Source organism: Oncorhynchus masou, chromosome 9 (assembly GCF_036934945.1).
Source record: "Oncorhynchus masou masou isolate Uvic2021 chromosome 9, UVic_Omas_1.1, whole genome shotgun sequence".
In the NCBI taxonomy this organism is placed as follows: Eukaryota; Metazoa; Chordata; class Actinopteri; order Salmoniformes; family Salmonidae; genus Oncorhynchus; species Oncorhynchus masou.
The window spans coordinates 11,490,718-11,518,381 of NC_088220.1; the positions used below are offsets into that span (position 1 = coordinate 11,490,718).

Here is a 27,664-nt window from a genome sequence, read left to right on the forward strand (position 1 = left end):
TGGAACACCTCAAACTGCGGAGCAGCACAATGCATTGGCTTGAGTACGGAGGCGTCAAGCAACAGAACGGATTAATTAAAACAATACGGTTTTCATTGAAGTTTACAACAAGAAAGAAGGAATTGTAAAATAACTTTGGGAAGTTGGATATCGCATCATAACGCGCTGTAAGTAGCATGTATTTTTAGTGTTTTTTTTGTTGTTGTTGCAGGAAAAACTGGAAATAACCACGATAAACCGACTACGATAAATTAGGGGATTGCTTTGTAAATGTAAGGCATTGTTGAAAATTCGCTATAGCCAAAACAATTGTCTTTATAAAGTAATTTAGCCTACATTTAATTGAGAAAAACATGCAGAGATTATCAAATTATGAATATTCACGGTAGGCCCATGCTACCCAGGTGACTGAATGTTTTTTAAATTAAAGAAAGTCTATTTTCGGAACTGACACCGTTTTAGACTAAATCTGTCAATTGAATGTGTTTGTTTTGGGGGTGTCCACACTATCTTCATTCCTACTTGAATTAAAACCATCAGGCGATCTTCGCCTACTTCTCCCAAATTATGTATTTATTTAACATTGTATGTTTACTTTTGAAGAATGACTGTCTTGGCTGTATAGTAGGACCAAATAATAATTTACGGTTGGCCTAGTCAGAGCTGTAAAGTCTTTGGCTGTGTTTAGACAGGCAGCACAATTTCAGATAATTTTTTAAAACTTATTGTTCTTTTGACCAATCAGATCAGCTCTAGAAAAAAAATCTTATGTTGAAGATTTGATATGATTGTTCGAAAAAAGATCAGAATTGTGCAGCATGTCTAAAAGCAGCCTCTGTAGCGCTCATGCTGTGCAAATTGAAACAACTGACTTGGCATTGATTACTGGCCTCAGAGCGCCATTGTGCCCGAGTGTTGTCATTTATGCAAAGAATATCACACGAGGAATCCCACATGTTGCCATTATGATTGAATAATTTATATTTTCTCAATCAGATTAATTAGAAAATGCACTTGAAACCTTAGACTCATTTTTTAATAATTGCAGGAAAGGCCTATCCAAAACTCACCAGTGGGTGCATGATGTTTTCGTGACCTGACATGTCCTATCTGAATAGAATCTAGTCATATTAGACACAGACAATGTAGGGGCGTTTTCTGTAACACCTTTCTGTTTGTGAGAGAGAGTAAATCTCCTGCTTCTCTACACCTCTCTCCCATTTGCAATAATTAGAAGGTAGAGCAGCAGGCAGGGCGTGTGTGTGTGTGTGTGTGTGTGTGTGTGTGTGTGTGTGTGGAGGTGTGTGTGTGTGGAGGTGTGTGTGTGTGGAGGTGTGTGTGTGTGGAGGTGTGTGTGTGTGGAGGTGTGTGTGTGTGGAGGTGTGTGTGTGTGGAGGTGTGTGTGTGTGGAGGTGTGTGTGTGTGGAGGTGTGTGTGTGTGTGTGTGTGGAGGTGTGTGTGTGTGTGTGTGGGAGGTGTGTGTGTGTGTGTGTGTGGAGGTGTGTGTGTGTGTGGAGGTGTGTGTGTGTGGAGGTGTGTGTGTGTGTGTGTGGAGGTGTGTGTGTGTGTGTGTGGAGGTGTGTGTGTGTGTGTGTGGAGGTGTGTGTGTGTGTGGAGGTGTGTGTGTGTGTGGAGGTGTGTGTGTGTGTGGAGGTGTGTGTGTGTGTGTGGAGGTGTGTGTGTGGAGGTGTGTGTGTGGAGGTGTGTGTGGAGGTGTGTGTGTGTGTGGGAGGTGTGTGTGGAGTGTGTGGAGGTGTGTGTGTGTGTGGAGGTGTGTGTGTGTGTGGAGGTGTGTGTGTGTGTGGAGGTGTGTGTGTGTGTGGAGGTGTGTGTGTGTGTGTGGAGGTGTGTGTGTGTGTGTGGAGGTGTGTGTGTGTGTGTGGAGGTGTGTGTGTGTGTGTGGAGGTGTGTGTGTGTGTGTGGAGGTGTGTGTGTGTGTGTGGAGGTGTGTGTGGGTGGAGATGTGTGTGGAGGTGTGTGGAGTTCTGTTCTGTTCTGCCTTATTATTATTCCACCATGCTGGTCATTTATGAACATTTGAACATCTTGGCCATGTTCTGTTATAATCTCTACCTGGCACAGCCAGAAGAGGACTGGCCACCCCACATAGCCTGGTTCCTCTAGGTTTCTTCCTAGGTTTTGGCCTTTCTAGGGAGTTTTTCCTAACCACCGTGCTTCTACACCTGCATTGCTTGCTGTTTGGGGTTTTAGGCTGGGTTTCTGTACAGCACTTTGAGATATCAGCTGATGTACGAAGGGCTATATAAATAAATTTGATTTGTGTGTGTGTGTGTGTGTGTGTGTGTGTGTGGTGGGAGGTGTGTGTGTGTGTGTGTGTGTGGAGGGAGTTGTGTGTGTGTGGAGGTGTGTGTGTGTGTGTGTGTGTGTGTGTGAGGGAGTTGTGTGTGGAGGGAGTTGTGTGTGTGGAGGTGTGTGTGTGTGTGTGCGGAGGTGTGTGTGTGTGTGGAGGCAGGCATCAGGGTGAAACAGTGCAGGATTACACATGCTGTCCTCTTGCTCTCTCTGTGAGGGTGTAACCTGACTGAAGGTAACATGTTTCAGGCTGTGTAACAAACAGCCAGTTAGATCCGCTGTAGAGTGATGAACAGAGATATAACAGGCATAACCATGCTGGTAATTAAAGGACTAGCCAGGTGTCGGTGAGTTAGTAGCTCGCGGGCCAGCACACTGGAATACTCCAAATGCTTCTTGAAAAACCTTAAATACACATGGTTAGTCTGGTACAGAGTTTTACTCAAAGAATACAGACGGATAAGAAATATTTGATTATTTGAAAATGTGGTTTGTCAATCACAATCAACAACATAAGTTACACTGATTCCAAATGACATAGGTTGATGTCGGCTCAGGCTCAACCTCTCTACATCGGATTATCAGAATGGTGACAGTGGAACACTTGGCTTCTGAATCTCAGAGCATCTGATGTCATCTCAAATAATGTGTAGTAACTCAAATATATGAAGATGTTAATGTCAAGCCCAGGGCCAGACTAGACACGGCCTGTATTTATAATGTATATCTGTCTTTAAATAAGTCATGTGATCGTGGACACTGGATGAAATGCTTCATTATATTGTCTGATACCCTATACTGCTGAATAGCCTATACTGCTATTAGCATAATAAAGATAGACAGACCTCAGAATACTGCTCATGCTGTCTATTGAACCTTCCTGAGAGTTGTTTTCATTGTGTTGTTTTCCTAGATTGGAGGGACTGACTGAGACTTGCACCACTGTGAGAAGAGAACAGAGAGTGGACACCTTGGTTGAGTAGAGACTGTACTCGCCCGTTGGGAAGCACCCTAACAAGCTTCAAAGCTACACCCTATATCCTACATGTCAATATTCATCCATCTAGGTTGAACTCTGGCTATCAGCAATGCTAGAAAACAACCAGTCCCAGTCCTAAACCCTAGTTGAGCCCTATCCTAACTCCCAACAAGCCTCCATGCTCTTCAACCAGTCCTAAACCCTAGTTGAGCCCTATCCAAACTCTCAACTAGCCTCCATGCTCCTCAACCAGTCCTAAACCCTAGTTGAGCCCTATCCTAACTCCCAACAAGCCTCCATGCTCCTCAACCAGTCCTAAACCCTAGTTGAGCCCTATCCAAACTCTCAACTAGCCTCCATGCTCCTCAACCAGTCCTAGACCCTAGTTGAGCCCTATCCTAACTCCCAACAAGCCTCCATGCTCTTCAACCAGTCCTAAACCCTAGTTGAGCCCTATCCTAACACCCAACAAGCCTCCATGCTCTTCAACCAGTCCTAAACCCTAGTTGAGCCCTATCCTAACACCCAACAAGCCTCCATGCTCTTCAACCAGTCCTAAACCCTAGTTGAGCACTATCCTAACTCCCAACTAGCCTCCATGCTCCTCAACCAGTCCTAAACCCTAGTTGAGCCCTATCCTAACTCCCAACTAGCCTCTATGCTTATCAACCTCACCGTGTCCGTCAAGGAGTCCCGTGCCTTTCATGGAACGCCACCCGCCAGCCCCCGCGGTGTTGCGCCCCTCGTCTTGGAAGTGACAGCCATGAATACCCTCCCTCTCCTTCCTGGTGCTAAACCTGTTCCCCTACCCCTCATCCCTGCTCCTCCTCCTCCTCCCCCGCCTCCTCCTCCCCTGCCTCCCTCCTCTCCTCTGACCCGTATGGACTCGGCCCGTCGCAGCCGGCTGAGGAAGCTGAACTGGGAGCAGATCCCTAAGGAGAAGGTGGAGGGGAGGAAGAGTGTCTGGAGTGGAGCGGCTACGGAGGAGGAAGAGTTCCTTATAGATCTCCCCTCTCTGGATGAGCTGTTTGGACAGAAGGACAGTAAACCTCAGGACAGAGCCGGGAGTTTGAGACGCAGGTCTGTGCTGATGCGATGCAGTTCACCCCAGGACAACACCACAGATAAGGTGAGATAGTTAGAAGAGGATGAGAGGACTGGAGATGGGTGGGGGAGGACGAGAGGACTGGAGATGGGTGGGGGAGATGGAGATGGGTGGGGGAGGACGAGAGGATTGGGGGGTGGGGGAGGACGAGAGGACTGGAGATGGGTGGGTGGGGAGGACGAGAGGACTGGAGATGGGTGGGGGAGGAGGACTGGAGATGGGTGGGGGAGGACTGGAGAGATGGGTGGGGGGAGGGACTGGAGATGGGTGGGGGAGGACTGGAGATGGAGGGGTGGGGGAGGACGAGAGGACTGGAGATGGGTGGGGGGAGGGAGAGGACTGGAGAGGGACTGGAGATGGGTGGGGGAGGACGAGAGGACTGGAGATGGGTGGGGGAGGACGGAGGACTGGAGATGGACTGGAGATGGGTGGGGGAGGACGAGAGGACTGGAGATGGGTGGGGGAGGACGAGAGGACTGGAGATGGGTGGGGGAGGACGAGAGGACTGGAGATGGGTGGGGGAGGACGAGAGGACTGGAGATGGGTGGGGGAGGACGAGAGGACTGGAGATGGGTGGGGGAGGACGAGAGGACTGGAGATGGGTGGGGGAGGATGAGAGGACTGGAGATGGGTGGGGAAGACTGGGAGAGACAGCACCACAGATAAGGTAGATAGTTAGGATATGGAGGACTGGAAATGGGTGGGGGGATGTGTTGGGGGAGTGCCAGTACTGGAGATGGGTGTGCATTCAACAGTGGTATGTTGTTGCTGTGGGTGGGGAAGAAAAGACAGCATGATAAGGTATGGCTAGGAGCGCAGGTGTTACCAGTATGTGTGTGCATTCAACAGTGGTATGTTGTTGCTGTGCCAAGAAAACAGCATGCTGGCTAGAGGCGGACACCGCCCTGGCACTGAGGCGAGGTGTAGTTTAGACTGGCACCGAGGTGAGGTGTAGTTTAGACTGCCAGGTAGCATGTGTTGTCTGTAAAGTTGAAAGAGATACTGTATAAACCACACAGGAGGTTGGTGGCACCGTAATTGGGGAATAAGGGATCGTGGTGATGACTGGAGCGGAATCAGTAGAATGTTATCAAACACACTGTTTCCATGGTTTCCATTCTCTCCGTTCCAGCCATTATGATGAGCCGTCCTTCAGCAGACTCCACTGATCATAGTATCTGAAGTGTTTCCGTGACTGTGTTTGCAGGTCTCACTACTGGACTCCAAACGCAGTATGAATGTCGGGATATTTCTACGACAGTTCAAGACGTAAGGATCAACTTCCATTTCCTCATCACACACACTTTAATTTTTCTAAGTGTTTATCTGTAAGTTCCTTGAGAGCATGTGCTGCTCTGGTATCAGAGGTCAAGCACCATGAATCGGAGAAGCTCTTAGTCTATAGGAGGAAGTACAAGGGGCCGGGATAGTACCCAGGGGAACAACCCTTCACACTATCTGTGTGTGTGTGTGTGTGTGTGTGTGTGTGTGTGTGCTCTTCTAAGTGTAATGGGACAGGGGGTGTCAAGAAGGTAACAGGTGCAGATGAAATGGCATCCTGCCTGGGAAACTGGACTGTAGGGGGGCACAAAGTGGTAGGGGGTAAGATGGTGACCCGAGGGGTCAAAGTTGACACCTGCTCAGACCGTGAAGGAGAGCTGCCCTTCAGTAAAGACTGTAGAACACAGTCTTGTGTCCCAAATGGCACTCTATTCCCTTTACAGTGCACTACTTTTAACCAGGGCCCTGTAGCGAATAGGGCACCATTTGGGACCCGCTAATAGACAGCTAGTCGTACTCCTCTACGCTGTAGCGCTTGAGTCTGGAGAAACAAGGTGAAAAGTCTTAACATTTTTTGTAAAACAAAGGGTTGCACTTTTCTATAGCTCGATGTTTTCACTTCTATTTTATGTAGAGTTTATATGGTTTATATTGTTTATATGGTTTAAAATTTGTGTACTGTTTGGAATGTCTTTGTTCATGCTGTGTCTCTGTGGGTCAGACATGGTTGGTGTCTCTGTGTGTCAGACATGGTTGGTGTCTGTGTGGGTCAGACATGGTTGGTGTCTGTGTGTTGGTGTCTGTGTGTTGGTGTCTGTGGGTCAGACATGGTTGGTGTCTGTGTGGGTCAGACATGGTTGGTGTCTGTGTGGGTCAGACATGGTTGGTGTCTGTGTGGGTCAGACATGGTTGGTGTCTGTGTGGGTCAGACATGGTTGGTGTCTGTGTGGGTCAGACATGGTTGGTGTCTGTGTGTATTAATATTGCACGGCATACCGGAGCTTTGGTACTTCTTCCGATACCAGAACATGAAAAACGGTTCAGTACTGAAATGTGTTACTTTTGGTACTTCTGTCAAATGTGTCTCACGTCGTCTACTGATTTAGAGAGGATCAAGTCTATCAGTGCAGCCGATTATTACCCTTATAGAACGAGAGCATCATGCCTGCTCCACAGCCTCCACTTACTCATTGCTAGCTCCTGCCTATCCTGAGGAACCGATTAACTCACTGGGCTGCATCATGTTAGCTCCCCTCTTATACTGGCTCTAGTCTGTCCCTAGGAACTACGAACTGGTAGTCTGGAGCTCCCCTCTTATACTGGCTCTAGTCTGGGAACTGGTAGTCTGGACATGTTAGCTCCCCTCTTATACTGGCTCTAGTCTGTCCCTAGGAACTACGAACTGGTAGTCTGGACTGTTTCATGTTAGCTCCCCTCTTATACTGGCTCTAGTCTGTCCCTAGGAACTACGAACTGGTAGTCTGGACTGTATAATGTTAGCTCCCCACTCATGCTACACAGAAGTTAACATGTAGAAATGTTTAACTACGAACTGGTAGTCTGGACTGCATAATGTTAGCTCCCCTCTTATACTGGCTTTCTGTCCCTAAAACAATGTCCTGGACTGTTCAAGCTCCCCTCTTATAACACTGTCCCTAGGACAGAACTGGTAGTCTGGACTGCACAAGCTCCCCTCTTATACTGGCTCTAGTCTGTCCCTAGGAACTAAACTTTCTTTGCTACTGGGCTCTGTGGGTGTTAGCTCCCCTCTTATACTGTCTCTTATCTGGCTCTAGTTCCCTAGGAACTACGAACTGGGAGTCTGGACTGCATCATGTTATGGCTCTAGTCTGTCCCTAGGAACTACGAACTGGGAGTCTGCTATACTGGCTCTAGTCTGTCCAGGAACTACGAACTGGTAGTCTGGAACTTTCCTGGCTAGCTGGACTGCAATGTTAGCTCCTCTTATACTGGCCTGTGCTCCCCTCTTATACTGGCTAGTCTGTCCCTAGGAACGTTCCTGGCTAGCGTGGGCTGTTTAATGTTAGCTTCCTAGTCTGTCCCTAGGAACTACGCTGGTAGCTGGGCTAGTCTGTCCCTAGTTCCGGGCTGGCGTTGTTAGCCTCTAGTCTGTCCCTAGCGGGCTTAATGTTCCGGGGCTAGCGGGCTAGCGTTCCTGGGCTAGCGGGCTAGCGTTCCGGGCTAGCGGGCTAGCGTTCCGGGCTAGCGGGCTAGCGTTCCTGGCTAGCTTACAGCTGAAGAACACATCAATTCACTATTCTAGTGTTTGTGATATTTTTTTAACTTTACAATGACTGCCTACCCCGGCCAAACCCTAACCCGGACGATGCTGGGCCAATTGTGCGCTGCCCTATGGGACTCCCAATCAAGTCCGGTTGTGATACAGCCCAGAATCGAACCAGGGTCTGTAGTGACGCCTCTAGCACTGCCTTAGACCGCTGCGCCACAGGGGAGCCTCCCCCAAACTATATGCAAACCATAACGCTAAATATTGCTGATTGTCACCAAAAACGTTATTGATTCACTTTGTTTCCCCCGTCTCACGTCTCTCAGTCAAGATCATCTTTGCTCGAGCCTTGAACGGACTCTGTGTGTGAATGATGTCATGGGTCTTAGAGACCGCTCACACATTTGTAGAAGAAGAGATAGCTTCTTCTATGCAATAAAATAAGTCCCACATGGAAGGATAAACAGAGTTTTTCATCTGTATCTTCTTGAATTCAGCCAAAACAAGCTCAGTAACTCCTATTGAATACGCCCATTTTACCCAGTTTATCAATAGAAATTTACCATTCAAATAAATGATTACCATAATGTGGTTAGATTGATTGTATAAGTGATTCATTAATGCATACATTCAAACATTTCAACAGTAATGATATTGTACTTTACAGATCTGTCTGGATCAAGTGTCATTTTGTTTCTTTGGCTAAAACGACTTGTTGTTTTTCCTGTGGTATCGAGTATCAAAGTCAAAATTCTGGTTTTGTGAGAACACTAGTGGGTATGACTGTAGTTACCAGGCGATGCCCTCTTGCAGAGTAGGTATGTTGTCATGCCCACGCGTGTACAGCACACTGAGTTCACAGAGATTCAATTGTGCGCATCCTAGTTGAAGAGCGCTTTTCTCTCTCTAAACAGCATATGTCAGAACATGTAGTCGAAAGCCTTTATGAAGGGAGAAGAGCCTCTCCTATGGACAAAAACGTGTCCTCTTACATGGAGCTTGTTTGTCTTGTGTGAGTCACAAAGTACTTTTAGATTTGCGACATGGGTGGAAGTCGTTTGAACAGATTGGTCCCTTCGTGAGACAATATGGTATTGATATGTGTGCTACTTCCCTCTACCTTTTCATGATGCTCTGTTTCAGCTGTGGCGACAATTATTGTATCCAGCATTCAGTGGTGTATAGAAATAACAGGCCGCAGGCTACAAAGGCAAAAACCTTTTATTGAACTCTTTTAATCAGTATAATCCCAGTTCAGCCACGTGTATTTTCACTCCTCAACAGAGGTTACTGTTATCTCTGATTCAGACGGGCCGATTAGTGAACACAGGGCCGTGGTATTAGTGAACACAGGGCCGTGGTATTAGTGAACACAGGGCCGACGGGCAGATCTGCGGTATTAGTGAACACAGGGCCGACGGGCAGATCTGCGGTATTAGTGAACACAGAGCCGATGGGCAGATCCGTGGTATTAGTGAACACAGGGCCGTGGTATTAGTGAACACAGAGCCGCGGTATTAGTGAACACAGGGCCGTGGTATTAGTGAACACAGGGCCGTGGTATTAGTGAACACAGAGCCGCGGTATTAGTGAACACAGGGCCGCGGTATTAGTGAACACAGGGCCGCGGTATTAGTGAACACAGGGCCGTGGTATTAGTGAGCACAGAGCCGCGGTATTAGTGAACACAGAGCCGCGGTATTAGTGAGCACAGAGCCGCGGTATTAGTGAGCACAGAGCCGCGGTATTAGTGAGCACAGAGCCGCGGTATTAGTGAGCACAGAGCCGCGGTATTAGTGAGCACAGAGCCGCGGTATTAGTGAGCACAGGGCCGCGGTATTAGTGAACACAGGGCCGCGGTATTAGTGAACACAGGGCCGCGGTATTAGTGAACACAGGGCCGCGGTATTAGTGAACACAGGGCCGCGGTATTAGTGAACACAGGGCCGCGGTATTAGTGAACACAGGGCCGCGGTATTAGTGAACACAGGGCCGCGGTATTAGTGAACACAGGGCCGACGGGCAGAGAGGAGGAATGTAAGAGAGACCGAAAAAGGGGCGTATAGGGGAGAGAGAAGCAAGGAAACTAGGGAGGAACTTAAGTATGTAATGAAGAAGAGAGGGGGGGGTAGGAAAGAGAAAGTCAAGGAAAAGGGAGGGGGAATTTAAGTAGGGTGGAAAAGCCAGGGGGAGGAAAGGTGGAAAAAAGCCAGGGGGAGAGGGTGGAAAAGCCAGGGGGAGAGGGTGGAAAAGCCAGGGGGAGAGGGTGGAAAAGCCAGGGGGAGAGGGTGGAAAAGCCAGGGGGAGAGGGTGGAAAAGCCAGGGGGAGAGAGTGGAATGGTGAAAGCTGTCTGATGTAGGGAGTGATGAAAGGAGAGATGTATCTCTAATAGAGTCCTGGCTCCTGGAGGGCTTGAGCTGCAGACTTGTGTCATTTGGAGGAAGTTTGAGTCGAGGAGAGGTCATACAGTCAGGGAATGGCCAGTTTCTGCTCGCTCTCTCTCTCTCTCTCTGTCTGGTGATACCTCAACCTCTAAGGACCGCTGTGTGTGGGTGTCTACATATGTGTTTGCTGAAGTGTCTGTGTTGAGCGCCTGTGTGTGTGTTTTATCTGTGTATGTATTTGCTCAGGGCACATGTCATGCAGTGTGTCGCCAATGTGGCGTCAAAGACCTTTCCCCAACAGTCAGTCTGATAAGAGGAGATAAGCTCGACCATGTGTGTGTCTGATACCCCTCCACCGTTCCACACCCTGAATGATACCCCCTCCACCCCTGAATGATACCCCTCCACCGTTCCACACCCTGCATGATGCCCCTCCACCCCTGAATGATACCCCTCCACCGTTCCACACCCTGCATGATGCCCCTCCACCCCTGAATGATACCCCCTCCACCCCTGCATGATGCCCCTCCACCCCTGCATGATGCCCCTCCACCCCTGAATGATACCCCCTCCACCCCTGCATGATGCCCCTCCACCCCTGAATGATGCCCCCCACCGTCCACACCCTGCATGATGCCCCTCCACCCCTGAATGATACCCCCTCCACCCCTGCATGATGCCCCCTCCACCCCTGAATGATGCCCCCTCCACCCCTGAATGATACCCCCTCCACCGTTCCACACCCTGAATGATGCCCCCTCCACCCCTGAATGATGCCCCCTCCACCCCTGCATGATGCCCCCTCCACCCCTGAATGATGCCCCCCACCGTCCACACCCTGAATGATACCCCCTCCACCCCTGAATGATGCCCCTCCACCCCTGCATGATGCCCCCTCCACCCCTGCATGATGCCCCCTCCACCCCTGAATGATGCCCCCTCCACCCCTGAATGATGCCCCCTCCACCCCTGCATGATGCCCCCTCCACCCCTGAATGATGCCCCCTCCACCCCTGAATGATGCCCCTCCACCCCTGCATGATGCCCCCTCCACCCCTGAATGATGCCCCTCCACCGTTCCACACCCTGAATGATACCCCTCCACCCCTGAATGATGCCCCCTCCACCCCTGCATGATGCCCCCTCCACCCCTGCATGATGCCCCCTCCACCCCTGAATGATGCCCCCTCCACCCCTGCATGATGCCCCCTCCACCCCTGCATGATGCCCCTCCACCCCTGCATGATGCCCCCTCCACCCCTGAATGATGCCCCCTCCACCCCTGATGCCCCCTCCACCCCTGCATGATACCCCCTCCACCCCTGCATGATGCCCCCTCCACCCCTGCATGATGCCCCCTCCACCCCTGCATGATGCCCCCTCCACCCCTGCATGATGCCCCCTCCACCCCTGCATGATACCCCTCCACCCCTGCATGATACCCCTCCACCCCTGAATGATACCCCCTCCACCCCTGAATGATGCCCCCTCCACCCCTGAATGATGCCCCCTCCACCCCTGAATGATGCCCCTCCACCCCTGAATGATGCCCCCTCCACCCCTGAATGATGCCCCCACCACCCCTGAATGATACCCCCTCCACCCCTGAATGATAACCCCTCCACCCCTGAATGATACCCCTCCACCCCTGAATGATTCCCCCTCCACCCCTGAATGATACCCCCTCCACCCCTGAATGATACCCCCTCCACCCCTGCATGATACCCCTCCACCCCTGCCTGATACCCCTCCACCCCTGAATGATACCCCCTCCACCCCTGAATGATGCCCCCTCCACCCCTGAATGATGCCCCCTCCACCCCTGAATGATGCCCCCTCCACCCCTGAATGATGCCCCCTCCACCCCTGAATGATGCCCCCTCCACCCCTGAATGATGCCCCCTCCACCCCTGAATGATACCCCTCCACCCCTGAATGATACCCCCTCCACCCCTGAATGATACCCCCTCCACCCCTGCATGATAACCCCTCCACCCCTGCATGATGCCCCTCCACCCCTGCATGATGCCCCCCACCCCTGCATGATGCCCCCTCCACCCCTGAATGATGCCCCCTCCACCCCTGAATGATGCCCCCTCCACCCCTGAATGATGCCCCCTCCACCCCTGAATGATGCCCCCTCCACCCCTGAATGATGCCCCCTCCACCCCTGAATGATGCCCCTCCACCCCTGAATGATGCCCCCTCCACCCCTGAATGATGCCCCCTCCACCCCTGAATGATGCCCCCTCCACCCCCTGAATGATGCCCCCTCCACCCCTGAATGATGCCCCCTCCACCCCCGAATGATGCCCCCTCCACCCCCGAATGATGCCCCCTCCACCCCCGAATGATGCCCCCTCCACCCCCGAATGATGCCCCCTCCACCCCCGAATGATGCCCCCTCCACCCCGAATGATGCCCCTCCACCCCCGAATGATGCCCCCTCCACCCCCGAATGATGCCCCCTCCACCCCCGAATGATGCCCCCTCCACCCCCGAATGATGCCCCTCCACCCCGAATGATGCCCCCTCCACCCCCGAATGATGCCCCCTCCACCCCCGAATGATGCCCCCTCCACCCCCGAATGATGCCCCCTCCACCCCCGCATGATGCCCCCTCCACCCCCGCATGATGCCCCCACCACCCCCGCATGATACCCCCACCACCCCTGATACCCCCACCACCCCTGATGCGTGATACCCCCTCCACCCCTGCGTGATACCCCCTCCACCCCTGATACCCCCTCCACCCCTGCGTGATGCCCCCTCCACCCCTGCGTGATGCCCCCTCCACCCCTGCGTGATGCCCCCTCCACCCCTGCGTGATGCCCCCTCCACCCCTGCGTGATGCCCCCTCCACCCCTGCGTGATGCCCCCTCCACCCCTGCGTGATGCCCCCTCCACCCCTGCGTGATGCCCCCTCCACCCCTGCGTGATGCCCCCTCCACCCCTGCGTGATGCCCCCTCCACCCCTGCGTGATGCCCCCTCCACCCCTGCGTGATGCCCCCTCCACCCCTGCGTGGTACCCCCTCCACCCCTGCGTGGTACCCCCTCCACCCCTGCATCCACCCCTGCATGCCCCCTCCACCCCTGCATGGTACCCCCTCCACCCCTGCATGATACCCCCTCCACCCCTGAATGATACCCCCTCCACCCCTGAATGATACCCCTCCACCCCTGAATGATACCCCCTCCACCGTTCCACACCCCTGCATGATTTCTTAAATAATCAGCGTTGTCTTGAATCACCTCAGTATATCAGTAACTTCTGTCCTCTGTGGCTGAAACTCCATTTCCCTAAACCCTGGTGTGGTGTGTTGTGTGGTGTGGTGTGTGTGTGGTGTGGTGTTGTGTGGTGTGGTGTGTGGTGGTGTGTGGTGTGTTGTGTGTGTTGGTGTGGTGTGGTGTGTGGTGTGGTGTGTTGTGTGGTGTTGTGTTGTGTTGTGTGGTGTGTTGTGTGGTGTGGTGTGTTGTGTGGTGTGTGGTGTGTGGTGTGTGGTGGTGTGGTGTGTGTGGTGTGTTGTGGTGGTGTGTTGTGTGGTGTGTTGTGTGGTGTGTTGTGGGGTGTGGTGTGGTGTGGTGTGGTGTGTTGTGTGGTGTGTTGTGGTGGTGTGGTGTGTGGTGTGTTGTGGTGTGTGTGTGGTGTGGGGTGTGTGTGGACCATGGAGCTGATGTATGTTGTCATGTTTCTCCAGGGCTGTCCAGGAGATAGTTGAGGATATCCGGCAGGGTGTCGGGACCCGCTACGGGGCCGAGAAACTGTCTGAGCTCTGCAAACTGCTGCCTGACGCAGACGAGGTAAAGTCTCTGCGCTGTGTCCTCTCCGAACACTGACTAGCCTGTAGCCCCCCCACCCCACTATTCATCTAGATGTCATTATCCAGATCAACAGTTTGCCATTTCACCATCGTCTCAGACTTGTGAAAGGCTTTCTGACAATGTGGTAAAAGATGTCCCCAATGGCTCCACGTGTTGTATATGGACACGGTTATACGAATGTAAAAGTAATACGAATGACTCGCCCCGGGTAATGGGGGTTCTACCACTGGACTCGTGACGGGGGTTCTACCACTGGACTCGCCCCGGGTGACGGGGGTTCTACCACTGGACTCGCCCCGGGTGACGGGGGTTCTACCACTGGACTCGCCCTGGGTGACGGGGGTTCTACCACTGGACTCGTCCCGGGTGACGGGGGTTCTACCACTGGACTCGCCCCGGGTGACGGGGGTTCTACCACTGGACTCGCCCCGGGTGACGGGGGTTCTACCACTGGACTCGCCCCGGGTGACGGGGGTTCTACCACTGGACTCGCCCCGGGTGACGGGGGTTCTACCACTGGACGGGTGACGGGGGTTCTACCACTGGACGGGTGACGGGGGTTCTACCACTGGACGGGTGACGGGGGTTCCACCACTGGACTCGTGACGGGGGTTCTACCACTGGACTCGTGACGGGGGTTCTACCACTGGACTCGTGACGGGGGTTCTACCACTGGACTCGCCCCAGGTGATGGGGGTTCCACCACTGGACTCGTGACGGGGGTTCCACCACTGGACTCGTGACGGGGGTTCCACCACTGGACTCGCCCCGGGTGACGGGGGTTCTACCACTGGAAAGCAAAGCTTTAAATTATAAATATTATTTTGGGAGATTCTAGTAAATGAAACCCAGGTGGAATTCCCAGTAAAAGGAATGAGGTTTGTAGACTGTAACAGGAAAGCTGACTGATGATATCTCTAAGCTGTCTGTCTGGGTGTTTATACAGGAGGCTCGCCTGAAGCGGTTCAAGGCAGAACGCAGTGGGCTTGGGGAGTCTGACCTCTTCATGATTCTGCTAGTGGACGTCCCCAGGTATACCACACACCCCCTATCACTTCACTGTTTTACAACTATTACAAACCCTAACCTTGAAGTTCAAACAATGTTGCAAAATATGCCAATTTCTCTGCTGTTGTCATTTTTGCAGTGACTCCCACCCTCAACACACTATAATGGCTGATTCACTGACTTTCCAGTCTGTGCTGATGTGTGTCTGATGATCGATAAGGCTCTGACCTCTTCCATCCTCTCCCTTTTCTTCCCCGTTAGCTTTCGTCTGCGTCTGGACACCATGATCCTGCAGGAGGAGTTTGACCCTGCCGTGACCTCTCTCTGTCTGGCAGCCAGATGTCTGAGGGAGGCGGCCAGAGGTAAACCATCAACGAGGGGGGGGGGCTTTTAGTAAATATGTTATCCTAACTGTCCCAAATGGTGCCCTATCCCCTATATAGTGTACTACTTTTGACCAGGTCCCATAGGGCTCTCCCATAGGGAATAGGGTGCCATTTGGGATGAACCCTAGGTGTACTCTACTCCCTATCACCGCCCCTTCAAACTCTTTTGTGGCCGTTCCCTTCCGTACCGCTCACTTCCCCTTTTAGTGCTCTTGTCTTGTTGGAGTTCAGTATGAAATGGTGGAAGTTATTTAGTTGATTTAGTTTTACTCTACACTACTACTCATCACTGTCCCTTTTAATTGTGGCCCATCTACTTCCCCTTTTTAGATACTATCAATACATCCCAAATGGCACCCTATTCCCTACATAGGGCACTACTTTTGTCCAGCTCCATATGGGCCCTGGTAAAAGGTAGTGCATTATAAAACGTATAGGGAGCCATTTGTGACACAAACATGACCTACTGCTCTTCATCAGCACCCCCACCCATTTAATCAGTGTCCCCATTAATCAGCGTGGGATGGGGGGGGGTTGGTTTAGTTTCCCCTTTAATCACCAGCAAGGTGGGGGGTTAGTTTCCCCTTTTAATCACCTGTCTGTCTGTGTCTCTCTCTGTGTCTGTCTCTCTCTGTGTCTATCTGTCTCTGTGTCTGTCTGTCTCTGTGTCTGTCTGTCTCTGTGTCTGTCTGTCTCTGTGTCTGTCTGTCTCTGTGTCTGTCTGTCTCTGTGTCTGTCTGTCTCTGTGTCTGTCTGTCTCTGTGTCTGTCTGTCTCTGTGTCTGTCTGTCTCTGTGTCTGTCTGTCTCTGTGTCTGTCTGTCTCTGTGTCTGTCTGTCTCTGTGTCTGTCTGTCTCTGTGTCTGTCTGTCTCTGTGTCTGTCTCTGTGTCTGTCTCTGTGTCTGTCTCTGTGTCTGTGTCTGTCTCTGTGTCTGTCTGTCTCTGTGTCTGTCTGTCTCTGTGTCTGTCTGTCTCTGTGCCTGTCTCTCTCTGTGCCTGTCTCTCTCTGTGCCTGTCTCTCTCTGTGCCTGTCTCTCTCTGTGCCTGTCTCTCTCTCTCTCTCTGTGCCTGTCTCTCTCTCTCTCTGTGCCTGTCTCTCTCTCTCTCTCTGTGCCTGTCTCTCTCTCTCTCTCTGTGCCTGTCTCTCTCTCTCTCTCTGTGCCTGTCTCTCTCTCTCTCTCTGTGCCTGTCTCTCTCTCTCTGTGCCTGTCTCTCTCTCTCTCTGTGCCTGTCTCTCTCTCTCTCTGTGCCTGTCTCTCTCTCTGTGCCTGTCTCTCTCTCTCTCTGTCTGTCTCTCTCTCTCTCTCTCTCTCTCTCTCTCTCTGTGCCTGTCTCTCTCTCTCTCTGTGCCTGTCTCTCTCTCTCTGTGCCTGTCTCTCTCTCTCTCTCTCTCTCTCTCTGTGCCTGTGTCTGTCTGTCTCTCTCTCTCTGTGCCTGTGTCTGTCTGTCTCTGTCTGTCTCTGTCTCTGTCTGTCTCTGTCTCAGAGCTGTTGAGCTGTCCTGAGCTGCACTCCATCCTCCGTCTGGTTCTGAAGGCAGGAAACTACATGAACGCTGTGAGTATTATACTTTTTCTTCTCCTTTCTTTTTACCTTTCAGTTGAAAGAGAGAGACATCCTTTATCTGCCTGCACAAAGCTCCCGGTGTCGGACTGGGGCCTGTTCCAGAGCGTCACTCTGTTTATCTGCCTGCACAAAGCTCCCGGTGTCGGACTGGGGCCTGTTCCAGAGCGTCACTCTGTTTATCTGCCTGCACAAAGCTCCCGGTGTCGGACTGGGGCCTGTTCCAGAGCATCACTCTGGCTGCACCTGGGTTTTGTAATGTTGTGTTTGTTTAAGTTGTCAGGTGTTTGTGTGAGACCTCTTTTCACTGACCTACTGTATTTGACCTCAGGGTGGGTACGCAGGCAACGCAGCAGGGTTCCGAATCCCTTCCCTGCTCAAACTGGCCGACACTAAAGCCAACAAGCCAGGCATGAACCTCCTGCACTTCGTGGCCATGGTAAGACCTGATCTAGGATCAGGTACTTTTTGTGCATAATTGCTGTATTCCTTGTCATCTAAAATGCTAAACTGATCCTACTGTAGTTCAGCTCTCCTACCCTGATCTAGTCCAATATACACCTTCCTAATATTGAGTTGTACCCGCTTTTGCCCTCGGGACAGCGTCAATTCATCAGGGCATAGACTCTATATAAGGTGTCTAAAGCGTTCCACAGGGATGCTGTTCTACCATACCCTGTTCTACCATACCCTGTTCTACCATACCCTGTTCTACCATACCCTGTTCTACCATACCCTGTTCTACCATACCCTGTTCTACCATTCCCTGTTCAACCATTCCCTGTTCAACCATTCCCTGTTCAACCATTCCCTGTTCAACCATTCCCTGTTCAACCATTCCCTGTTCAACCATTCCCTGTTCAACCATTCCCTGTTCAACCATTCCCTGTTCAACCATTCCCTGTTCAACCATTCCCTGTTCAACCATACCCTGTTCAACCATACCCTGTTCAACCATACCCTGTTCAACCATTCCCTGTTCAACCATTCCCTGTTCAACCATTCCCTGTTCAACCATTCCCTGTTCAACCATTCCCTGTTCAACCATTCCCTGTTCAACCATTCCCTGTTCAACCATTCCCTGTTCAACCATTCCCTGTTCAACCATTCCCTGTTCTACCATACCCTGTTTAAAAGCACTTCAATCTTTTGGCTTAAAAATCCTTCTTTAACCCGTCTCCTCCCTTTTCATCTATACTGATTTGAAGTGGATTTAACTGGTGACATTAATAAGGGGGTCATATCTTTTACCTGGTCAGTCTGTCATAGTGTTTTGTACACTCCGTGTAAGTCACACTGCAGTGAAGAGGAGACCCTTGAAGTGCTTGACTTGAATTTATCTTTCAGTGAAGACTCAAGCATTAATATGCCACATCTTAAGAACTTCTCTAGATGCAGTTGAAAGACGATAGAATGAGTCCCAGACTACTATTTACTGAAGACTGACAGCCAGTTGACAGACTGCACATTTTAGTTTCCTTTTAAAAACTTGACACTTGTTATATTGCAGAATTGTTCAATTGGCACAGATGAAAAGGTTCTTCAGAATCTCTTTCAAACTGTGTTGGGTATTTGTTGTATTTGACCAACCATACATTTTTACATTCACAATAACCATATCAACACACTGAATCGTGACACAATGCAATGATTCATCCAGAATTATGAGGGCTCACTGTGTGAAACAATAGCTGGATCAGCTCTGTGTCCGCCTCCACAGGAAGCAGTGAAAAAGGACCAGAGTTTACTGTCGTTTCCTGGCCAACTAGGACACGTCGGCCCCGCCTCCAGGTTAGTAAGAGCCAATAATACACCCCCCCCCAAGTTTAGAAATTACACTCCTCCCTCAAAAAGACTAAGCCACGTTCAGCTGCCAAACCATTGTTGTTGCAGATAGAATTGCTGTGAATAGAGCCAACATGATTCCTTGGTCTACACGTCAGAGAGGCATATTTTTTCTATGTTACCTATTTCTATCCGAACGTTCCAAAACGTTGTCCTGCTGAACGCGTCCTTGTTCTAATAGTTAGTGTACCTTGGGACAAACAGAGATCTTTACGTGATCTGCTTGTAAAGCAAGATTTCCATTTCCTTGCTTTTAACCAGTCCAGCAGATCTGTAATTAATTAAAGAGAGGAAAGAAGGAAGGAAGGAAGGAAGGAATCTGAAGTGTATGAACGTGGCCCATGGTGTTTTGGATGCTTCTGGGGAGCATCTGAGCTCTGTCCTATAACATCAATACGCCCCAGCAGGCTGCTATCTCACTCACACACACACACACACACACACACTACGCCCAAAAAGACCCGTTTCAACAGGACTGTATTGCATTACTGTACTGGAGCTCTGTCCAGCTGTTAGTGATATAGTTACATCCCCTTGTTTTAACATGGCTCTTCGCAACATTTCTGTTTCAATCCAGTATTACGGCTCTGTTGGGGTTTTGGGGTTTGGTTAGCTATGTAGGACACTTAGATTGAGTCCCAAATGGCACCCAGTACCTTTTGTCAAGGCCCTATATTGGTGAATAGGGTGCCATTTGGGATGCACGCCTTACTGTCAGTTACTCTGTGGGTATCGGTGTTACTGTAAGACCTAGTAATGAGCGACGGCCTACTCCTGCTGGGGCGGAGCCAAAGGTGCCATTTTGGATGTATTAAGATGTCTGTCAGAGGGAAAATAACAGCTTTATGTCGGCCACAGCTTAGGGACCACTGCTTTGAGTTAGAGTCACAGCTTAGGGACCACTGCTTTAAATTAGAGTCACAGCTTAGGGACCACTGCTTTGAATTAGAGTCACAGCTTAGGGACCACTGCTTTGAGTTAGAGTCACAGCTTAGGGACCACTGCTTTAAATTAGAGTCACAGCTTAGGGACCACTGCTTTGAATTAGAGTCACAGTTTAGGGACCACTGCTTTGAATTAGAGTCACAGCTTAGGGACCACTGCTTTGAATTAGAGTCACAGCTTAGGGACCACTGCTTTGAATTAGAGTCACAGCTTAGGGACCACTGCTTTGAGTTAGAGTCACAGTTTAGGGACCACTGCTTTGAATTAGAGTCACAGCTTAGGGACCACTGCTTTGAATTAGAGTCACAGCTTAGGGACCACTGCTTTGAGTTAGAGCCACAGTTTAGGGACCACTGCTTTGAATTAGAGTCACAGTTTAGGGACCACTGCTTTGAATTAGAGTCACAATTTAGGGACCACTGCTTTGAGTTAGAGTCACAGTTTAGGGACCACTGCTTTGAATTAGCCACAGCTTAGGGACCACTGCTTTGAATTAGTCACAGTTTAGGGACCACTGCTTTGAATTAGAGTCACAGCTTAGGGACCACTGCTTTGAGTTAGTCACAGTTTAGGGACCACTGCTTTGAATTAGCCACAGTTTAGGGACCACTGCTTTGAATTAGCCACAGCTTAGGGACCACTGCTTTGAATTAGAGTCACAGTTTAGGGACCACTGCTTTGAATTAGCCACAGCTTAGGGACCACTGCTTTGAATTAGCCACAGCTTAGGGACCACTGCTTTGAATTAGAGTCACAGTTTAGGGACCACTGCTTTGAATTAGAGTCACAGCTTAGGGACCACTGCTTTGAATTAGAGTCACAGCTTAGGGACCACTGCTTTGAATTAGCCACAGCTTAGGGACCACTGCTTTGAATTAGAGTCACAGTTTAGGGACCACTGCTTTGAATTAGAGTCACAGTTTAGGGACCACTGCTTTGAATTAGCCACAGCTTAGGGACCACTGCTTTGAATTAGAGTCACAGCTTAGGGACCACTGCTTTGAATTAGAGTCACAGCTTAGGGACCACTGCTTTGAATTAGAGTCACAGTTTAGGGACCACTGCTTTGAATTAGAGTCACAGCTTAGGGACCACTGCTTTGAATTAGAGTCACAGCTTAGGGACCACTGCTTTGAATTAGAGTCACAGTATTTTAGGGACCACTGCTTTGAATTAGAGTCACAGCTTTATGTAGGTCACAGCTTAGGGACCACTGCTTTGAATTAGAATAACAGCTTAGGGACCACTGCTTTGAATTTTAGGTTTTGGCCTTTCTAGGGAGTTTTTCCTAACCACCGTGCTTCTACACCTGCATTGCTTGCTGTTTGGGGTTTTAGGCTGGGTTTCTGTACAGCACTTTGAGATATCAGCTGATGTACGAAGGGCTATATAAATAAATTTGATTTGGTTTTGATTTGAATTAGCGTCACAGCTTTATGTAGGTCACAGTTTAGGGACCACTGCTTTGAGTTAGAATCTAAGTAACAGCATCTTCTGAAACAAAGATTACCATATGGTTTACTTTGCCTCGTCGTCTCTCATGGATCGCAGCAACAGGTTGGGTTGTGTCGCAGCAACAGGTCGGGTTGTGTCGCAGCAACAGGTTGGGTTGTGTCGCAGCAACAGGTTGGGTTGTGTCGCAGCAACAGGTTGGGTTGTGTCGCAGCAACAGGTTGGCAGCAACAGGTTGGGTTGTGTCGCAGCAACAGGTTGGGTTGTGTCGCAGCAACAGGTTGGGTTGTGTCGCAGCAACAGGTTGGGTTGTGTCGCAGCAACAGGTTGGGTTGTGTCGCAGCAACAGGTTGGGTTGTGTCGCAGCAACAGGTTGGGTTGTGTCGCAGCAACAGGTCGGGTTGTGTCGCAGCAACAGGTCGGGTTGTGTCGCAGCAACAGGTTGGGTTGTGTCGCAGCAACAGGTCGGGTTGTGGGTAAAAACACAAGGTTTTATTCAGAGCCGTACATTTGCAGTTTGGCCAACTTTTGGGATAGACGCCATATTTTTGGGGGGGGGTCACAGAATCTTGCAGCAATCACTTTACTATCATCTATAAAGGTAAACTCTGTGAAATGACGTTGCCACAAGCAGCATCAGAGATATTGAGATAAGAGAGACGCAACACAGTCACAAACAGTATCTGCGCATGTGCACAGATTTGCTTCAGCCTGTTCAGTGTGATAGCCAGAGAGTAGTTGAGCCTCACGCTTCAACGTTCTTAGTTACGGAAATTGACCCACTTATGCTGTTTATTTCTGCGTCTGTCTCATATCGCTGAATCTACCTTTTAATGTCATGTCAAGTAATGCGTCTTTTGTCTCTGTCTTCCTATAGGTTGTGTGAGGAGGCGGTAGTAGAGGATCTCTCCAGACTCTACAGCCGTGTGGCTTCCCTCAGGATCAGTGTCCAGACGGAGGCAGAGATCCAGCAGCTCACACGGTCTTTCCTGGAGGTACTGAACTAGATTCTAGAACATGGATTTAGAACACACACTGATCTAGAACTTGCATAATTATAAAACACTGATCTATAGTGAGAATAGATGACCTCACAAAGAACAACATTGAAACTCGTATGGCTTTGGTTAACTTTGAGTCTCTTTTCACCATATTCTTGCTCCTTGGTCAAAACAGTGAGTCTCATCTCCCTTTCTCGCTCTCTCAATCTCCTCATCTCTCTCTCTCTCTAGGTGGCAGAGGACCGTCTGAAGGAAGCAGAGGATGACGTGGAGGGGATGAGGATGTCCAGTCAGGCTCTGGTTGAATTCTTCTGTGAGGATGACAGCATCTTTAAACTGGAGGAGGCCTGCAGGGTCTTTCACTCCTTCTGCCTTCGCTTCCAAAGAGCCGTACAGGTGAGACCGACTGCTTTACATCAAACTGTCTGTATGGGTTCCCACTACATGGCCAAAGTCCACGTTTTAACCATTTATGAAAACTAAAATTAGCCTTTTGGTCTTAATTCAAGATTTGGGTTAGGCTTAGGGTTAGGGTTAGGCTTAGGGTTAGGCTTGGTTGGGTTTAGGGTTGGGTTTAAAATCTGATTTTAAGAAGAGGACTAGGTCAGGCTTCTGACTTTGTATCTTGGGCAGATAGTTATGAAGACATCAAAACTATGGAATCATGTAGTGACCAAAAAAGTGTTAAACAAATCAAAATATATTTGAGATTCTTCAAAGTAGCCACCCTTTGCCTTGATGACAGCTTTGCACACTCTTAGCATTCTCTCAACCAGCTTCATGAGGAAGTCACCTGGAATGCATTTCAATTAACAGGTGTGACTTGTTAAGTTAATTTGTGGAAGAGAGAAACGACAGTCCATTACTTTAAGACATGAAGGTCAGTCAATCCGGAAAATATGCAGTTGCAAAAACCATCAAGCGCTCTGATTGAACTGGCTCTCATGAGAACTGCCACAGGAAAGGAAGACCCAGAGTTACCTCTGCTGCAGAGGATAAGTTCATTAGAGTTACCAGCCTCAGAAATTGCAGCCCAAATAAGTGCTTCACAGAGTTTAAGTAACAGACACATCTCAACATCAACTGTTCAGAGGAGACTGTGTGAATCAGGTCTTCACTGTCGAACTTCTGCAAAGAAAACCACTACTAAAGGACACCAACAATAAGAAGAGACTTGCTTGGGCCAGGAAACACGAGCAATGAACATTAGACCAACGGAAATCTGTCCTTTGGTCTGATGAGTCCAAATTTGAGATTTTTGGTTCCAACTGCTGTGTCTTTGTGAGACGCAGAATAGCTGAACGGATGAACACTGCATGTGGTTCCCACCGGAAGCATGGAGGAGGAGGTGTGGGGGTGCTTTGCTGATGATACTGTCAGTGATTTATTTAGAATTCAAGACACACTTAACCAGCGTGGCTCCCACAGCATTCTGTAGCAATACACTATCCCATCTGGTTTGGGCTTTGTGGGACTATCATTTGTTTTTCAACAGGACAATGACCCAAAACACACCTCCAGGCTGTGTAAGGGCTATTTGACTAAGGAAAGTGATGGAGTGCTGCATCAGAAGACCTGGCCTCCACAATCACCCGACTTCAACCCAATTGAGGTGGTTTGGGATACGTTGGACCGCAGAGTGAAGGAAAAGCCGCCAACAAGTGCTCAGCATATGTGGGAACTCCTTCAAGACTGTTGGAAAAGCATTCCAGGTGAAGCTGGTTGAGAGAATTCCAAAAGTGTGCAAAGCAGATGGTGGCTACTTTGAATAATCTAAAATATATTTTGATTTGTTTAACATGTTTTTTGGTTATTACATGATTTCATGTGTTATTTCATGGTTTTGATGTCTTCCGTATTCTACAATGTATAAAATTGTAAAAAATAAAGTGTGTGTGTGTGTGTACAGACCAACAGACAGGAGTTATAGACTGATGAGGACAAAAAGACAGAGAAGATAGAGGTGTAGATGCTGTGCTGATTAATGTATACTTGATGTTTATTCTTCTACCATAAAGTAATCATCCTGTTCCCTCTCAGGAAAATGCCGAGCGGGAACAGAAGGAGCAGAAGCGGATGGAGCGAGAGCGTGAGATGGTGGAGAAGCGTCGCTCCGTGGCCGTGTGTACAGGCCTGGACCTGGGTGTGGTTCTGGGTCGGGTGTCCCCACTGGGAACCCAGAAGAACCAGGATGACCTGGAGAGAACTCTTGAAAACCTGAGCCACACCTGGAGCCAGCGCAGCCTTAGAACCCAGGGGAACCGCAGGCATTCCCACTACCTCCAGAACACCACCTCCGTTCCTCTTCAGACATACCCCCACCTCAACTCCTCCAACCTCCGTAATACCTCCATCCACCCCCAGACCTCCCCAGGGCTTCCCTGCCCCACCTACCCAAGCCAGGAGAGGCCATCCCTGGGGACAGAGACCAGGACAGAGCCCCTAGTCATTCAGCACCAACCAGTCCTGGAGACTAAGAGACCAAATCATGAGGGGACAACTCAGACTCAAGTCTCACAAACTCAATATGAACTGACTTCCAACGTCACTCAAACCCAGTGTGGACGTAGATTCAATGTCCCCCAAAACAGGCAGGACATTATTGCCTATGTCACTCAAACCCAACATGGAATTGCCACTAACATCATTGAAAGTCGACTCGCACCAACGACTCGAGACACCTCAGTCAGAGACGCAGTGCTTCAGGACCCTGACTTCGCTCCTCTCCCAGGGTATACGGCCACTGAGGTGACTGAGCAGGCCTTTGAGAGCCAATCAAAATCATCCATGGCCACTGACACCCCAGACGGTGTCCAATCGCAGGAGTCTAAGGGAGCCAAGGAGACCTCACAAGGAAGTGGTGGTTCCTTGGAGCTTAGGCTTTCACCTGAGGAGGGAACAACCCAGCAGAGGGAAACAGAATCTCTCTCTACAGTGGAACAGAGATGGCTGCCTCCCAGCCTACCAGAGCTGAGCCCACAGCGGGCACATCATTACCCAGAGGTCTGCAGTCCTGACAGGGAAAGGAACCGGTCATACCCATGTGTGGGCGAAACCCTGGAGTGCCACACCCTGGTCCGAGGTCTGCGTTCCTATGACAACCTATCCCCTCCTCCCACCCCAACCACACCCCTCCCCAAAGCCCCACCCAGCCTCTGCTCCAAGTGGAGGAAAGAGAGACAGGTGGGGACTCCAGGGTCTGGTTCTGGGTCTCCAATGGGGAAAGAGGACTCTCGGAGCGGAGGGAACACTCCTGGGGTCCGAGGAGGGGCGAAGAGGGGCTCGGTACCCCGTACACGTCTGCCTAACGATACAGGCATCCATAGAGCCCTTTTCATTTCCAAAGCAGAGACACAGGCACCCACTGGCCCTGTCCCAAATCCTAATTTACAGTCTACACCACGTTCCACTCGTCTGGCGTCCCCGTCCGTACGCAGCTCCTCCATGCGCTCCTCCCCCATCACACGCCCTACTGCTACCCAGACAGAGGTGAAGCGGAGCAGTAGCACCAGGAGTGAGAGGAGCCAGGCTGGGGGTGAGAACCAGCAACAGACCCCAGGGAAACCCTCCATGACCCGCCGGGCATCAGAGAGAGCTGGGCTGGGGCTTGGACCAGAGAGGGAGAGGACTTCGAGCACCAGCACCACTAGTAGTACAGCTACCACCCAGCCAGCCTTTGTCAGAGGCTCTCCTCTCAGGGTGACCAAACGTCTCGCCCCCACCTCCAATTCTGAGACCCAACACTCCTCTCAGCCCCGCTCCACACACAGCCCCTCCTCTGCTACAGCTAAAACCATCCGTACAGCTGTTATTGCTGCGGCCAGGACTAAAACGGCCAAGACGAGCCCCAGCACAGAGCCCTCCAGAGCTGCTGTCTCTGCCTGTAAAACCCCCACAGCAACACGGATACCTGGGCCTAAAATGGACCGTCCTGCTTCCTCGCCCATGTGGAAGTGATCATGGCAGATCATACCACTTTTTCAACTTTATACAGTAGTCTTACTTACACACATACACGTACCTATGTGTGTTTGGGTCCATTGTACATGTATGTGGGAATCACAATTCACCAAGTAATTTATCAGACCTCTCTGTTCTGGAGGTCTCAGTAGTTGCTGGTCCATTCAGACTCTATTCAGCTTGTCCAGAATCGATGGGGTGTTTTCACTTCGGTCTCTCCCATACACTTTCTTGTTTGCTGGGAAGATGACAAAGGACTGCAACTCCAACAAAATGGCTGCCACTACACCAGTCTACAGCTGTTCTGTTTTGCACATGGGCTGTACTGTCACCGTAGATAGAAATGTCTTCGGTCCTACACACCACCTCCATCCACTAGTGTCCTGTGCAGTCAAAAGGGGACTTCAGGGAGAGATTACTACCCCCCCCCACACACACACACACACCCAACCTGGACTTTGTCAAGCTCCTGAAATGTGTGCCTCTGACCTTGTTAATCTGTAGAAAATCCTTAATTTAGGATTGTGGCACTGCAGCCTCCTCTTGGTCATCCAACAGAATCCTTCTCATCAACTTGTTTTTTTTTAGGGTGTATGTTGAAAATGGCATTTTCTTTTTCTTTCAAGGGGTTAATTTATTTAACTTTAGTTGTGTCCTAAATGGCACCCTATTCCCTATACATTGAGTATACCAAATATCCCAATATTAAGTTGCACACCCCTCCCTTTTACCCTCAGAACAGCCTCAATTTGTCAGGGTATAGTGCACTACTTTTGACAGGAGTCAATAGGGCTCTGGTCGAAGGTAGTGTACCATGTAGGGAATAGGAAGCCAGTGGGGACTCCACAACCATACTTGATCAGTCCAGCTCCTATGTGCCATGTCATTTCTGAATCCTCAATGATTTGAGTGTGTAGTCTTAGAAGTGTATTTCTAAATGATGAGATGCATGGACCAGACTCCTCAGACTGAATATAGTGTGACCCTTCTTTCTCTTTCGTTGCTTTCTCACCTCGGGCTATTTGTTTGCTCAATCAGCAATCAATCAGTATGATATATCTGATTGATTATTGGTAATCGATCGATTTTTGTTGGTTATCCTCATCTTGAATGTGAACTTCATTCTGATGCACTTTAACAACTGAAGAGGAGACCTGTTGCTAGGATACTCACTGTAATATTCTACTGCTGATGTTTATATCAAAAAAGAGATGTTAACTTAAATTGAACGACATGAATTGTGATCCATGGCGACAATGTGTGCATTTATAAAATAAAGATGCTAATCACTCCGGGTGTGTTTTGTTAGTTTTACTTCATTAAAGGACTGTTTTTGTTTAAACACAATAAGGAACTGTAAGGCAGCTGTTCT

At 49.9% G+C, this 27,664-nt stretch overlaps 1 protein-coding gene across 1 annotated transcript; it reads left to right on the forward strand.

The window, feature by feature from the left end:
• Positions 1-27,647, forward strand: fhdc2 (FH2 domain containing 2). The gene is made up of 12 exons (XM_064973169.1): positions 1-167; positions 3,227-4,421; positions 5,605-5,666; positions 14,011-14,113; positions 15,081-15,166; positions 15,404-15,504; positions 17,013-17,083; positions 17,421-17,528; positions 18,810-18,880; positions 22,209-22,326; positions 22,564-22,728; positions 24,373-27,647. Exons 2-12 carry the CDS (start codon positions 3,951-3,953, stop codon positions 26,287-26,289), a joined length of 3,273 nt encoding a protein of 1,090 aa, XP_064829241.1. The 5' UTR covers positions 1-167; positions 3,227-3,950; the 3' UTR covers positions 26,290-27,647.
• Positions 27,648-27,664: the final 17 nt, after the last annotated feature.

Excerpts from the sequence above, each read along its gene's own strand:
- fhdc2 (XM_064973169.1), top strand. The coding sequence starts at position 3,951 with ATGCTTATCAACCTCACCGTGTCCGTCAAGGAGTCCCGTGCCTTTCAT. Across the intron at positions 22,327-22,563 it reads TCACACGGTCTTTCCTGGAG|GTGGCAGAGGACCGTCTGAA; the intron begins GTACTGAACTAG and ends CTCTCTCTCTAG. Across the intron at positions 22,729-24,372 it reads GCTTCCAAAGAGCCGTACAG|GAAAATGCCGAGCGGGAACA; the intron begins GTGAGACCGACT and ends GTTCCCTCTCAG.